This window comes from Diadema antillarum, unplaced genomic scaffold, assembly GCF_040938485.1.
Source record: "Diadema antillarum isolate AM-2024a unplaced genomic scaffold, OU_Dant_1.0 scf00000022, whole genome shotgun sequence".
Taxonomy (NCBI): Eukaryota; Metazoa; Echinodermata; class Echinoidea; order Diadematoida; family Diadematidae; genus Diadema; species Diadema antillarum.
The window spans coordinates 762,232-779,221 of record NW_027270911.1 but is presented as its reverse complement, the minus strand read 5'-3'; the positions used below and the strand labels follow the sequence as shown (position 1 = coordinate 779,221).

The 16,990-nt window shown below is 38.2% G+C and overlaps 1 protein-coding gene across 1 annotated transcript; it reads right to left on the bottom strand.

Annotated features, from left to right (window-relative positions):
* Positions 1 to 2,396: 2,396 nt before the first annotated feature.
* LOC139730266 (uncharacterized) lies at positions 2,397 to 9,571 on the bottom strand. The gene is made up of 6 exons (XM_071641149.1): positions 9,546 to 9,571; positions 8,283 to 8,313; positions 6,345 to 6,488; positions 4,314 to 4,440; positions 3,311 to 3,426; positions 2,397 to 2,674 (listed from the first exon to the last, which is right to left on the bottom strand). The coding sequence occupies exons 1-6, from the start codon at positions 9,546 to 9,548 to the stop codon at positions 2,646 to 2,648; spliced, it is 450 nt and encodes a 149-aa protein (XP_071497250.1). The 5' UTR covers positions 9,549 to 9,571; the 3' UTR covers positions 2,397 to 2,645.
* Between the last annotated feature and the right edge of the window lie 7,419 nt (positions 9,572 to 16,990).

Genomic DNA, 16,990 nt, shown 5'->3' with positions numbered 1-16,990 from the left:
CATCACAGATGAAATTGATTTAAAATTAAAGTTTCGGGAAATGGAGGAGACGTGCCGAAAAACCAATTGTCGATTATAATCGACATCCATTATTGACAACTAGAGACTTTCTACAACTCAATAGTAATGTACTAGTCCTCGTCCAGTATATCCAGTCATCTTTAAGAATTTCTAATAGCTACCACAAAATCAGCGACATGAAGATAACTATTGCAGAAATTATTTACAAAGGAGCCCGACAAGAACTTGTGGTTTGGGCACATGGATTCCCCACTCTCTTCGTCACGGTTCTTTTCAAAACTCTTTGCTAGAATTCTCTCTATCACCCTCTCCCTTCATATTTTTTTTTTGTCTCTCTCCCACTCTTTTTCCACCTGATACACGTATCTAGCAAAAAAAAAAATGCAACTTTCATGAACTTTCGATCACCTATTCTCTTTCAATTCCAAATGGTCCCTCATAATTACACAGCCGCCATTAAAGTCCACCTTTACTGCTCCTCTTTCTTGGTGGACGCGCCTGCACGTCTATTCCTGGGGAGGGGCCGTTCAGTATTCAGATGGGGTCATCCCACTAAACCGACACACACGAGTCATACAGCCCACGAGTTCGACATTGAAAACAGGCCCATGAGTCATACAGCTCACGAGTCATACAGCCCATGAGTTCGACACTAGGCAAATAAAGCCCATGAGTTCGACACTAGGTAAAAACAGCCCACGAGTTCGACAGATACAACACGTCCGGCGCGTAATGTGTCGGTCTCGTGGGCCTTTAGTTGGCTTAGCGTCGAACTCATGGGCTGTATGACTTGTGAGCTGTATGACTTGTGGGCTGTATGACTCGTGGGTGTCGGTCTCGTGACCTGCACCCGTTCAGATGATACGTACACATTGTCCGTCACGTATCTACCATCGGGCGGTCTCTGTCAATCCTGCAATTGCCAGTTTCTAACATCTTCTTTATTATCATGACTATATCTGCTACTGACCAATGACCATTTACCAATTACGAAATCAATAATTACATGCTCCATCAATTCTCCCTGTCGCATATAGCCGATATCTAGCCATATCACCTTGCGATACCGATATCTGATCGATCGCTCTTGGGACGTACACTTCCGGTTTTGCGGTTTACCCCACAGAACTCTTACACAAGAGTAAGAGTTCTGTGGTTTACCCACGTCACGTCCTTCATCTATAGATATTTTCCATAATTTCGTTGCTTTGCATCATAGGCCCAGCATTCATGGGCCGCTTTGCAGAAGAATCACATTCACCAAAAAGTTACAGATTAGAAAATAACTCTATTATTCGACAGATTATAAGACATAATTCAATACGAACTGTGAATACCAGTACTTTGGCGTTCAATGTGCATAAAAGCGTACTAGCATGTACACATCGCGCGTTCATAACCGGAAGTTCATATCCAAGAATTAAAGGTAAAAAAGAATTAGAGCGCCATACGCGTTCAGATTCGGAGAGCTTATATGCGATAGGGAGAATTTTGGGAGCACTGTGGCATAGTGGATATAGGGCTTTATATGGGTTCTTTATCAAACAAAGAGATTGATGGTCTGGGGTTCGAATACTGTTCGGTGGCGCTTATTGGACAAAATATATAATACTATAATACTTAACGTTTTCCTTCCTCTTTACTAAGGTGCATCAATGCGTTCTTCTCAATGTAAGGGTGGTAGATAGGGGTGGGCCCTCTGAATGTGGAGTGCAAACATTGAAAATCTTTCCCTGGATCAACTAATTGAGGCCAAATTATCACCATAACCGAACTTTTCCAGTAATCACTGATTAGCCATTTAGTGACACTCTCCGCAAAACCGTCCTCTTTCTTTAGTTGTCTGTTTCTGTCTCTTTCGCTGAAGCTAAAACCAAACTTTTCTTCCAAATACAATCTTTCAAGTCGAAAATATATCTTTAGATATTATAGATTCCCCCGAAGGAGAATGCTTTTTTTTAATGTAAAGATCTGATAGCCGGCCTCTGTACGTAGATTAATCTTCCCACACTGGTTTAGCCTAACGATGACAAGACACTTTGTCGGAGTTTATATACATGTAGTTTGAAGTTGACTTCTTTAACATCTCTACGGATAAGCCGACAAATTCCATCATGCGTCAAAGTTTCCATCATAATGTGTCACACCAGTCTTCCAACACCACATCTCCATTACAGGCATATTCGACGAGCCTTCTATCGCATATTTCTTTTTTCGCCCATGAAATTTGAAGGTAAGGATTCACACCCGCTTAAGGAAGATATTTTCCCGTCAAAATTGGCGTCACTCTGTTTTCTCTGGCTTCATAATTAACCTTCATGCGGTGTGATTAAAAGTGGTGTGGGATGATCGAGTCCCGCCTAGGTGTACTATTTATACCAACTTCGCGAAGTCGCGCCTACTCTGTGACGTACGTAAGCAAAAATCAGGGCGAAATCCCGTCGAATGACAGTAATTATCATTTGTCCTTTCCTCCGTCAGTGCCGATATGTTGCATGCTTACACCGTTCGTGCGCATTAACAACTTCAGACGATTATTTAGAGAAGTCTAATAAGCGTTTGGACGAGCCTTGAATGTGACGTTTACATGGGGGTGGTGACCCATCACGGTCATCGTGATCGTGTTACATTTCAATCATCGTCCGTGTAAACTCTGAATGGAGACAAACGAAAGAAGAAGGATCAAGACATGAGATTGAATAAGAATTATATACACGAAAAATGTTAATATTATACTTCTTTTAAGAAAAACTGAAATAGAATTTTGAAATAATTAGGACTTCTAAGCTTCCGATGATAGTTGGGGAAGATATCAAATTAAGATTCAATTCAACGGAGCTCTTATGTACAATTTTGAAAACACACCTGGAGCAACTTTGAAAGGGTTTTATTTGATATCAAACCACACAAATGCAGACTGTGCCGCAATACACAATTAGTTTTAGTAATAGCAAGAGATCATGAAAATCTGAAGTCTGCAAATTAAGCTATTAAGGGCACGAGCTTAAGCTGGAATTATGCGTAACTTGAGGTTATAAGGATCACCGTCTGAACATAACTAACAAATTTGGTGGAGACGAGTAGACAGTCTCAGGTATTAGACCATTACCTGGGGAAAAAAGACAGAGAAAAGACTTCTAACAAAAGAAAGCAAAATAAAAAGACACGAATGATCCACTGCATTTTTGACATAAGTCATGTTCTACTGTTAGTCCAATCGATCTTCCCAAACAATCAACAAACCGCTTTTCAAAACAGACATAGCTCGGATGCTGTTCTACATGCTCACCTTCGTAGTTGACCTGACCTTCGCCATTGACGTCGGCTTCCTCGATCATCTCTTCGATCTCGTCTTCCGTGAGGCCGCTGGCCACGGTGCTCATGATCGTCCTCAGATTAGTGACGCTGCGTGTGTCCATGCACGGGGAGGTTGGAAAGAATGGGACGATATTAAGTAAAGGATTTTGAAATTTTGACGATATACTCTTGGAATAGGGCCTGCAATAGCTGGTTGTAGTCCTGCACATAGTTTTTTTATTAAATTTATGTTTTATTGAAAAATTATGCAGAATCACACTATTTACAACAATCAACTTGATTAGAATAACGCAATCACTGAACAACGTAGAGGAATTGTAGAAAAGAACAAAAAAAAAAGGCAGAACATTAAGTTACCATATACAAATCAGATCTTGTTCAAGAGCGATATTCCTGCACATAGTTTCTTACACATCCACCAATATCTCCAATATAGCTGGAAATCAAATAAGTTCATTTACATCTATCAATAGAGGAAACCAATATTTTATGTCGCTTTGATGTGACATAATTCGACAAAGTTTTAAAAGCTCTATCATCATCATGATGATTATGATATAAAATCATCGATTTGTCATTTTTTGAGCGCACATTCCTTAAAGCCTTTCTGCCAGGCAGGCCACGATTTGATAGTTGATCATCGCGGCCTACCATGAACATACATGACGTACACAATTTGTGCATGGAATAGTTCATACCATGTGTTATGATTATGATTCCAATGATAACCATTGAATTATATGCATTGCGAATACATGTCATGCGATCAGCACATTTAACTGTTATATTTCTTTTTGCAGCTCTTCACCAAGGTTTGAAACACGGAAGCCTAGAGGAAGACTTATAATTGAAACCTATAGTCCCGTTGACTCTTCTAGCTGCAAGCTATTGCATGAATTGACTATGATACTGCGTATGTCATCACGCTATATACCATGGTATCTAAACAGGTGGATATCGTGACTCCTATTTACCTTATGTAACCGTTGCCGTCCTTGTCGAAGACCCTGAAGGCCTCGATGATCTCGTCCGACGAATTGTCATCCGTCGTCGGTCTGGCCATCAGGGATAAGAAGTCTGCGAAGTCGATCTCACCGTTCCCTAACAAAGTTGTTGGGATTTCAAAATCAAGGTTTCATTACAACATCTTGAAATAGAACAGTCTGATGTTTATATGCACAGTCAACGTGTTTCTGTTTTCACTCATCAAACCCCAGGAGAATTGGTGGCAAAAACATCTTTTCATCATTAATTGGAATGACTTACCCGACTCCGTGAAAAACTCAAACATTACTGCTTTCATTTAAAGCTATAGCACAATTCAGCACATTCTAACCCAATGCAATCGGTAAAATAAAGTGGTACTTTTTTTTAATAACTTTGTTCAGATTCTGGTCACATTTCTGAAGTATTATTGTATTGATATTGGTGAAAAATTATATATCATATATGGCTAAGCACAAACATCTTATGCACGTACTGCACGCACACAACCCTGCCTTACATTGTTATTTCTCCGCTACATACCATTCTACAGAATCTGCCTTTTGTGTGAGGCAAACCCGAGCTATAAAGTCCCCATGAGGCCGTCAGCTCAGTCAAGCCATTCTGTATCCTTGTCATGCTTGTTGAATCAAATGTATTGCCCTTTTTTTATATTCATACAGCCATAAATGTTCTATACAACGACTATGCTCTAGTATTACACACGAGTTTTTACTTTAGTATTGCTCTTTTCAATTTAGTTGTTTGAATATTGTTTAAATTCTTCACGACAATGTAATTCTTATTTTGTTTTGACTTGAGAAACAAAACAGATGCGAACGAACAGATTTGGCACCTCTGACTTTGACATTGGAGAAGAGTAGCTAAAACTGGAAAGATCTTAATAAATTTGCATCAAATCTGAAAAAAAAGATAATGCGTATGAGGACAAGGAGCATGAAAACTTTGTCCCCAATTCAGAGATATTCTTCGACCAAAGTAAATAATCTTCTTTATGAAACACCATCAATGAATAGTGAAATTTGTGATTGAGAGATACACCACGATACCAGAGAGATGTGGTTTCTTGACCTTGACGGGTTTAGATATTATCTATTCTATAACTTTCCACAAATTCACATTGTACATTGTACATTTACATTGTACCATGGTAATAACTCCATGCAGTTTGATTAATGTTAGCATATTGTGATTGTTATCTTAACAAGGTATTTCAAAGCCAGTCAGGCAAAACTTTGATTAAAGAGACATACGACTCTTAATGCATTCATCTCGTCCCTGATAAATAGAGCACGATAAAAATGGAATAGCATGAATATTATACATCTTCATGAAGCAGTCATATTGGTCATAATCCCGTGTAGTATATTGCGACCCATAATCGCATGTTTGGTGGCGATATCATCACCTGGTATATGGTATAAATCACCGTTAAATGTATATATACAAATCTTCTCCACATTCAATTTTCAAAATTCGTGTCATATTGACGTAGAGTGGTAACGGGGCGGTAATTTTAACTTTGGGAGAGCACTGGAAAGTCATCGACGACGAAACACGTGACTTTTATTATCATTTGTACGAATATAATGGGAAAAATTTAAATGAAACTTCTATCCCTCTGTGAATCTATACTTTACGGCTAAGTAGGTAAAATTTGGACTTGGAGCATGGCACTTCACTTTACTACAGATCCACAGCTGCGGGAATGGACACAGACACAGGGGAGAGTGAAGCCCTCGGAATCCATGAAACTGGAATGGGAATCATCTCACTAAAATGAAATGAGTTTCAGGTTTGTGATGGGTTCGGTATCTTTTATGTTTTTGTTGTGTAATTTTTCCTTGTTCGCTCGGGTTTCATCTATTACAGTATGTAATCTAGTTGGTTTGGTAATTTTTTTCTGCACACGCATCTAACTACATCGAGTGCCAAAAATCAGTCGCTTTTTCCAATATCCCGCAAAATCTCTGACCGTTTCACGTTGCAAAATCCCTTACCGTCGACATCGATTTCGTTGACCATATCGCGGAGTTCGGCGGCGGAGGGGGATTCCCCGAATGACGTCATGACTTCCTCCAACTCCTTGGTGGTAATGATGCCGTCACCGTTGACGTCGAAGACGGCGAATGCTTCCCGGTACTCTGGGGATGAGAACAGCGACAAGGACATATGAAGCACGATTAGATAGGGCGAAACATGAAGTTATGAGAAGGAAGCCATGGTAATACTTTCATACCGATACAAAGAAGCAACAGAAAGGCCACATGTTCAAAGGAAAAAAAAAGGCAAGTGCCATAATGTGTCTCGCCCATTCGCGTACAAGAAATTGTACGCGAATGGGATATAACAGATTAAAAAAAGAGATATAACAGATAAAAAGAGATATAAAAGGGTTAAAATTTATGGCAAAAAAGAAACGTGCCATAAAAACTTAACATTGAGCCCTAAAAGTTCCTTGACCCCTGCCTGTGACTTTTGACCTTGTGGTGACCATCCACTCCCCAAGGGACATCTACCATCCAAGTTTGGTAACAAACGGACCTACATTGTATGGATCAAAAGTTATGACCCATAATAGAAACGCGCCTTAAGAACTTAACATTGGGCTCTAAAATTTCGTTGACCCCTGCTTGTGACCTTTGACCTTGTGGTGACCATCCACTTCCCAAGGGACATCTACCATCCAAGTTTGGTCACAAATGGAGATATGGATCAAAAGTTATGACCCATAATAGAAATGCGCCATAAAAACTTAACATTGGGCTCTAAAAGTTCGTTGACCCCTGCCTGTGACCTTTGACCTTGTGGTGACCATCCAATCCCCAAGGGACATCTACCATCCAAGTTTGGTAACAAACGGACCTATGGATCAAAAGTTATGACCCATAATAGAAACGCACCATAAAAACTTAACATTGGGCTCTAAAAGTTCGCTGACCCCTGCCTGTGACCTTTGACCTTGTGGTGACCATCCAATCCCCAAGGGACATCTACCATCCAAGTTTGGGCACAAATGGAGTTATGGATCAAAAGTTATGACCAATAATAGAAACGCGCCATAAAAACTTAACATTGGGCCCTAAAGTTCATTAACCCCTGCCTGTGAGCTTTGACCTTGAGGTGACCTTCATATATGGTAAAATGTGAAACTTTGTATTACCCCTCCTCCCTCGAAGTTTGATTGCAATTGAAGCCCAGAGTAAAGAGTTATTGAAGTTTTTGTAGCGTTACGGACAGACGACGCACGGACGGACGGACGGACGGACGACGGACGGACAGACGCCGCAGGCGATCCCTTATTCTCCCCTCACCTACGATGGGCTCGACAAAAAAAAAATGACAAGGTGAAGAAGTGCTCACGCCCAGTCTGAGGTGTGCAACAGGCGAAGCCAGAGGCATGGGACAAAAGTAATCAGACGATCTCATGACCACTCTTATGACGAAGTACTAATAATCATATGACTTGGGTCATTGGGCTGTAGATGCAGCCTATTTCTCTTGATGGGCTCTCAATGTTCAAGCTATAGCTGCTTCGATAAACTGCAGTGTTTGAGTCATTTATGTCTGCGCTGCGCTGATGTACCATGACAATTGTGTGTGACATAGACGTTTTCAGATTCAATTCAGTTTTTTTTTCTTTCACAGCACATAATTTAAAAAGTTACAAATGACCCTGAATAAGGATTTTTTTTTTTTTGCTTAACAGCTGATGGAATCCGGAAGTGGCACCAGAAATATAAACTGCCCCACTTTTAAAAATGCGGCTCTTACTATGATCATTGTCGTTATCATCGTTATCATCAATTTTTAATTTTGCATGGTGCTTGGATACCTAACATTACCATTTCAAACTTCAAATTGCTATCTTTATAAGTTAAAACAAAGAAAAATAAATAATAATAACAAATCCCACAATGTATTGGTGTCGTTCGTACCTTCGATTTGCTCTTCCGTTAAACTGTCGGCCTAAAAGAACAAAGAGAAGATTCATCGACCATAAAACAACAGTATTGCATACGAAGAAAATCTTAAGCGTCGGTAGATGTAGTTTAATGGTAAACAACAGTTCTATGGAGTGACTTTCGAAAGTAAAAAAATTCTTACGTGGTTCACCTTGTGTTCCTTCTGGAAAAATGCCCATGTTTCGTAAAACTCAATCAATTATAGAGATAACTTGATCATATAGGTAAATGATAAATGTGTGTGTGCATGTGTGTGTGTGTGTGTGTGCGTGTGTGTGTGTGTGTACGTAGGGCCGCTGTACATAATGTGAACATAGGCCTAAAGAGATCGGAGTGATGTGCCTGTGTTGACAACACTATCAGTACGCACAGAGCGTGTAGCAAAGACAATGCATTAAATTTCATCTTTAATTCTGACAAAATAATCATGTTCTACAAAAATGAACCACTTCAAAAAAGCCAATCCTTCCTCAAAGAAAATATCATAACTACAAATTTGGAATGAGAAAAAAATCCCCAGGGACAAGACAAGAAAAAAAGTCAACAATACAAGCAGTTGCAAAGCGACACATTGAAACAATACAGTTGATATTACAGGAACACTACAATCGTGTCCGTGTACTATATGGACACGGGGGATTATAGGAAGAACTTTGAAGACTGCAGAAGCATGGTTTAGAATGCTTAAGATTTGTACTCTGTGCTTCTTATTCAAACGTATAGTTCTGTGTCAAGAGCGTTTTGGTAGTGCCGAATTGTTTACCAATGACTACGCAGCACGTTAAGCAATTTGTTATCATTGGTCATAATTTTGAGAATTGTCGTGGTTATAGTGCATCAAAAGTATAACTGTTAGTATAACGACATCAATGACAGTGATAATCCAAGTTGGTTGTGTCTGTCATACTTTTCTTGATCTACCGTCCCTCACGTCTGCACACGGAGATTCGATCTCGATTGTCTCATAATGTGAAAAGTGAGAAAATTACGTGAAACATGCATACAACGATTTTAGATCTTTATACACTTGTATACAAACCGCAGAGGCGATTAGGCCTACGATCAATACCAGCCGAACGGACTACCGCTGCGAAAAAAAGGGCTATTATTAACATCCCAAGGGATTAGTTTTCGATTCCAGCAAACGGGTTGAACAGCTACAGTTTTTGTATATCGTAAACCGTAACATCGTCAAATGCGGAGTGAACAGTATAAGTATATACAATAGATACTCACCATACTGCTGTTACGCTGAAATGACTCCTTTCTTAGAGGGATCATGTATTTCAGTACTCTGTGTCAGTGTAACGAGGTATCACAACTTTATCTATATACATTCGCATACGGCTCCAGAGCGGGCACCGAATCACACGTATTATGAACGCTACTTTAATAACAAAGGTGTCATGTCTGTGAGTCTCACCCCCCCCCCCCCTCCATTTTATCGTTCCGCATCATTTCCTTTCAAAACAATTTTTTTTTTTTCAGGGAAGAGCAAAGCTCACTTTGATTCAATGCCCTTTTCAGTGACAGACAAAACATATTAGAAGCTATCAAGTCGATAGTCAGGATTGTGACGTTCTCTGCTTTCATTTTTTTTTTTTTCATGCAGGTGTATGGAGTTCAGGCAATAGGGGCATTTCATGAAGCATTTTGTCCGACAAAGTTGTCGGACAAATTTGCTCTCAACCAATCAGAAACAAGGATTTCAGTAGCCTGTAACAGTTTGTCAGAAAAATATCCGACCAAAACGCTTCATGAAATGCCCCCAGGGGTAATATAATGTAATATAGGCCTATATATACACACACATGTATATATATATATATATATATATATATATATATATATATATATATGATTAGTCACTTTATAAAAAAATTATAACTCTATTGACAAAATATTTATGAGGACTTATCATGATTTATCTGTCGAATAACTCATCAACAAAATTAATGCATTGTAGCAAAATGCGAACATTTGATATGGACAGATACAGCGAAATAATTATAAATGACAAATCAATATTATGAATGGCGAATGTTATGCAGATGTTTACTAAACATGGAATCGAATGAAATGTACACGCCGCCAGTTCCCTCGAATTCCCGATGTACCATGTGTGTGTGTGTGTGTGTGTGTGTGTGTGTGTGCGTGAACCTTCATTACATACTGCTCCGAGCAAGCGAATAAAGCCTCTGTGTGCTTTGAGGCGCAGAAAACCTCATAGCTTTGTACATACTGTCCAAAGTCCCTGGCACAGAAGGGGTTAATCTCTTGCTGGAAGAAAAAAGGCGCGAGGTGGCCCAAGCATTTTACACTGAGCACAAGCCGACAGGAAGTCGCCTGCCCGGAGAGCTGTGTATAAGCGTGAAACCACTCACTATCGGAAGCGTGTTAACCTTTCTTACCCCAACCTGGTTCGGCATAATATTTCCCGTTTCCTCGAGCCTGTGCCCTCGCTCCCTTTCATTCAATTTCTCTTTATTTTTGCTTACTTTATCTTTATTAGAGAAAAACAAAAGGACATAATCTATGAGAAAACACATCATCGAAATGTTTCTGGACGCCATTTTCAGGAAGACTTCTGAGGTCTTCGCGGTACAGTTCAAATTATTTATTGAATTTGTCATACAGACCTACTGGAAAAATGATGTTGAAGTAATGCTGAATTTCGCACGCTGCTAAACCTTATAGGTCGTTCTTTTTGTGTTGCTCTACATGCATAGATGGTAGAATGAGTAACAGAAATGGACACGGGATGACATGATTGTATATCTTGGTTTCTTCCAACGCCTATACTTTTGATATTTTATCATTCTGTAAATTCTTCATTTTATTGCTTCCACCATTCCTGTATATATTTATTTTGTTCTTATGAGCTTCGTTATCAAAATGTGAAACAAAAAGAAAGTCGTGCCGAAATAATTTCGAGAAAAAACTTATTTTGTTACCACTGGTTGCAGTATCTAATTGACAATCAACATGAGGAATGACCCTTCGTGCTATAGCATCTATTGGAATGCTTGATTAGCTCTATATCTCGAATGAAATACCTCAGAAGAATTCAGGCAAATCATTAAAAGGGTCAGCATTGTATCACTATTGATTGTATACGGTGACTCTAAACAATAGACGAACCCCAAGTGATGGTATTTGGCAGCTGTTATGGATGCCGACATAATACAGCAAATGTATAAAACAGAATTCTCTGCTAACTTTATATCACAACAGCCATCATTATTGTAATAATGAAATTAACACTTATTTATCGATTACTTGGTGTATTGATTGATTTAAGGGTTTTGCATTGTAGACAGCATCTGAATAAAATGCGGCAATTGTGAGGAAAATCAGATGCACAACGTTACATAAGGAACAATAAAAGTGGTTAAATCATGAAGTATTCAATTATGATGCACTGGAAGATATCTGATAAGCATACCACTAAACAAACACAACCCTTGTAACTATATTAATTCAAATAAAAGACTATAAATATTACATAAATATGTTTTAATGTTGAAGAAACACAAAGAACCACAAGAAAAAAAAACCAGCCACGTATATAATAGAGTCGGAGAAGAAAAGGATTGAATATAAAATAAAATAAAATGAAATGAAGAGAAGAAAGATTATGGAACTGAAGATAAGATGAGTAATATAATGTTGTTTTGACGTTTGCAATATAAATTTGTATTGTTTGGAAATGAAAATAGAAAAAAATGTCAAAAGGGAATGAACGAATGAACAGCAGAATAGAAGGGAAAGGATAATGGGCGAAATAAGGAGAAAAGGAAAGAGGAGAGAAGAAGAGTTCTCATTGCATTGACGCTGTCATTCATGGTGATCATAAAAACATGCACGGAAAGCTGCCAAAACGCCACTCTGTTATCCCCTTGCGCACTGGAATTGGAAGCTCCTTTTGTTGAGTCAAATCTGGAAGGTAAGGGCAAAAGCTCGGGAAGTGAATGAAAATTGTTTTTTTTTTTTGAACGCGTTCATTCCTGGACATTTCAAGCCAAGGAGCTCTCTCTTGTCTATTTCTATTTATTTATTTATTTATTTATCTATCTATCTTTTATCTATCTATCTATCTATCTATCTATCTATCTATCTATCTATCTATTTATGTATGTATAATCTATCTCTACTTGATCACGGGTTTGCAGTGATATAGAAACAACTATAATTTACTTGTATTCACGGTCTTTGAAGTCATTGTTAGTTCCACAGCAAAAAAAAAAAAATAAAATAAAAATAAAACAACCAAAAAGCCAAAAAACAAGACAAAAACAAAAACAAAAACAAACAAAACACACACAAAAAAACAACAAAATACTTGATGCTTTATCTATCCCAATGCAAATTTTGCTCATGCTATATAATTATGACCTATAACTCTTTCATGAATTAGATTTTTAAAGCATAAAATACTTTGATGATGAAATACCCTTGGCTAGTTACTGCTTATCTCAGTTCTCTAATCATAATTTTTCCTTGCTTCAACAGTAAAGCCATAACTTACTAATGATTGCAATTCTGACTTCTAAAATATAAAATTCGGGAGTAGTCTAACAGTAGTTTTTGTGTATTAATAACTATTCTCCTTTGCTAATATCAAATACTTTACTGGACTCACTATAACAGCGCAACCGTGCCTGCGACAGAGCTTTCCCATTGTCATTTCTGTGCAGTGCGTTGCCGATCATTGTTACATTATACAGCTATTGGGAAAAATATACACTGTACAATTAGTATGCTTTTATATCAGAGAAAACAAAAATCAAACAAGGGAAACATTTTCGACGCTAATGTACTTTCGTATGCACGTATAGTATCTCAAATTCCGCACACTTGAATTACGTCAAAATCACTGGAAATAGCTTATATAGTTTCGATAGCTTCCGTAAATTTAAAGTGTCGATATCGACGTTGACTTTCATTTCGTCGCTCGCTACAACTCACTATGCGCTGCCTGCGCAATGTGAAACTGAAGCTAGCCATCCGATATCCTGCGACGTATCTTTCAGGCAGGATTCGGGGAGCTAACTGATGAGGTCGGTTGAGAAATGCAATTGAAAGTTGGCGTCGACATCAACGCTTTGTGACATCGATTTGATTCATATTTACATGGATGATTGCAAGTAATTTGAGAAGAATTTCTTGTGATTTTTGCGCAATTTGGTTTTGTAGAATGCGAGACATCCAAATGGATATACAACAAGTAAGTATAGGCCTACATTAGCGCCACATTTTCAGACCATTTATCAACACATTAGATCCAGGGCGATCCAGGGCTGCATGAGTGTTTTCAAAATCAGAAATGATGATTATGAGATCGTCCTGCTTTTTCCAGCCTTGACTGTAATGCTTGGCAGTGATTATTGTGTAATATCTCCTGTATATAGGCATATAAAATTCAACAATGGACAGGATGGAGGAATGAATGTGCACCCATGCACCAAGTATCTAATAATGAATGTGGAAAAAAGAAACGCGATGATATAATATTAATCTTCATTATGTCTCCTGACTTTGTTTTGCGAAACTACCTGTATGTTCTGACGTCGGCATGATTAAACAAAATATTGTAATATCGTAAATATTGCTCGATTCTCATCACTGAGCCACGTATTCCGGAGAAATCCACTAGCACGATTTACATAACCTTTTACAAACATTTTCAACATTTTCATCCTATGCTTATACTTCGGGTATAATCTAATACCTTGAATACTATAACAGCATCATAATTATTGGACCAAAGTTTATCTAAATGCTTACCGTACTATTATTATGATTTACCAACCTGGGCCTTATAGTAAAACCCATTATGATTAGTAAACCTACAGTTTTATCGATATGAAACTCAACTCATTTTGAGACAACCATCCAGAAGATAATCATGACCCTATACATGCACTTCAAGCCATAATTCGTTTTCAGGAAAAACACAAGATTCAATATAGCCAGAAAATATAATGCATAACATTGCAGGGAAAAAAAATTTCAGTGGTAAAACGTAAGACAGGCAAACGTAATTACATTGCAGAATAATGTCAGGTTTGAGGAAGGATGGTGTATAAGAATTTGCACTTAAATCTGTTCGTATCAGAACATGATAACAACCATGTAAATATTTGAAACCAAGCTATTGCTGAACATCAAATTAGCTATGCCAAAAAGGCAAATCTTCAATGCGATTGCCACAGCTCTGCCAAAACATGAATCCCGGACTAGCACCCATTTCACCTTTGACCGTGCAGTCGCATGCATGCGCTCAGGATGCAAACGGCACTCACACACAAGTGTAAACATATTGCTCTAGCACACGGTATACCATACTGTAGGAATGCTGGCAGTGGCGTAGCTATTGTACCAATATATTACTTCACGGGACTTGACAATTTTGGAATGAAAAACAGGATAGTTGATTAAAGCGGGTCGACTGCAAGGGTGGTGGACTGACAGGGTATTCAGCCGTCCTCGATCTCGCCGGTCGAGAGGCGTAGATACTCACTACGTGACCTCAATCAATACCCAATATATACAACACTAAATGTGGACCGCTGAAAACGTATCAATACGTAGACATCTACATCACCGCCCCACCGTGTCTGTGATGCAGCTGGTAAATACTCGTCTACCTACGTATCTCACCCGGGAATCCAGAATGCAGTGAACAGCGACCTCGGGAAAGACCTATAGGTAAGTGTCTATAGATTGCAGACGCTTTATTTTTGTGTTTTGAATGTATCGTCGAGTTCGAGTATGAATTCAAACCCAATAATATTGTGGATTAAAACTGACGCCTGTTTAGTGTTAGCGTAAAACGCACACAAACAATAACATATTAAGTCCGTGCATTCAAACTTGATATTCTGAGGTTTATGAAGACATAACGAGTTGATTGCGTCATATACATCATGATTATTATGAGGATACAATTGATGAAGTATTTAGACAACGTTACGGATGGTGTAGGGTCCTACTTATTTGCTTGAATATATTGAATAACGCCATGTGCCTCTGCGCTGTGCATGTATGTAGGATAGGCCTATATGTGTGCTGATCCAGTACAGATATAAAAATGTCGCTCATCACGCGGAAATGAATATGTATAGTGCCTATATTATTCTAACGAGAAGGAATTTTTAGGACGTGCTGAAACAGCCCAGGTAAAACGCTGGAAAACAGGGAAATTTTGGCGAGAATCTGGCAATCGATCCGTTCAACATAAACAGTCATGACTTTGTAAAATTTCGCGTGGTTAGTGTGCTCCCATCTCAGCTCAGGACCCCTTGTTTCTTTGTTTCAATCATTTATTAATTTTGTTTGTCCACGCAAGTTAAAACACTTCTCAGCTCACAGAGCTCTATTTTTCAGAAAGTCAGTTAGTTATTTCCATATTCAAAAAATGAATATTTAAAAACATAATTATATGACGTACATGTAAAACATACTTCAGATCGAGTAACACATTATGGCCTATACTATATAGCAATGGTTTATTGCAACCACTACAACAATACACGATGAACAACATAAACACGCTTCCTTGGCCTGCTACAGACATATTAAAGGGAACCAAATCCCAAAGAAAAATGTGGATTGAGTGAAAGCAGTGCTCAGGAAACATTAGTAGAACACATCAGTGAAAGTTAAAAATCGGACAATCGATGCAAAAGTTATAAATGTTTTAAGTTTTGGTGTTGGAATCGCTGGATGAGGAGACTGCTAGAGGTTATGACATTATATTTGTGGACAACAATATAAAGAAAATATAAAGGGAATTCCACAAAAAAATCACTTTTCTAGCATAACGAAATCTTTGAGCACTTGACTAACGCTTTCAGAAAGCATGACAGTGGGAATAATTGCTAATACCCTTAGGTCAGTATCAAGTTGATGGAATGTGTAATTTTCATGAAAAATGAATTTTTGTGGAATTCCCTTCATATTTTCTTTATATATTGTTGTCCACACATCACGCCACAACCTTCTCATCCAGCGGTTCCAACACCAAAACATTAAAAATCCATAACTTTTGCATCGATTGTCCGATTTTAATCAAACTTTTACTAATGTGTTCTACTAATGTTGCTGCTTTCACTCAATCCACATTTTTCATAGGCAGATGGTTTCCTTTAAGGCAGACAAGGATATCGTTCTCCGTGCCCTCCGGAGAAGCCCAGTTGATCGAGTGCTGCTCATCCTTGAAAACAAGGATTCGTTAGGAGCACATTATAATCAAGGAGGCACTAGTATACCTCCATGACATAATTTTGTAAATTAATGAAATATATATAGGTTTTCCCGGCCAATTTCGCACTTTTTTTCAGTCCAATTCCTAATTACTGCATTCAATTTAGCACAATTAGCCTAGATGGCATGTTCGGTATTTCAATTTTATAATCTTTTCATTCAAATTCATTTTGGAGCATTAAAATTTCCTTTAACCTCATTCGAATCAGCACTTTTTTCCGTTCAAATTCGTAAAACAAGCACCTTTTCGTAAATCGTTCATTCAATTTAGCATGATATAATCACGTGATCACGTATACGCTGCGCTCGTTCATTCGAATTCATTCTTGGGCATCCAATTTCGCATTTACTGCAGTCAATTTAGCAGACACGTTTATGCTCTTATTCTTTTCTTTTTTTTCATTTTCATTCAT

Excerpts from the sequence above, each read along its gene's own strand:
- LOC139730266 (XM_071641149.1), bottom strand. Across the intron at positions 4,441-6,344 it reads CAACGAAATCGATGTCGACG|GGAACGGTGAGATCGACTTC; the intron begins GTAAGGGATTTT and ends CAACTTTGTTAG. Across the intron at positions 3,427-4,313 it reads GACGGCAACGGTTACATAAG|CGTCACTAATCTGAGGACGA; the intron begins GTAAATAGGAGT and ends GGACACACGCAG.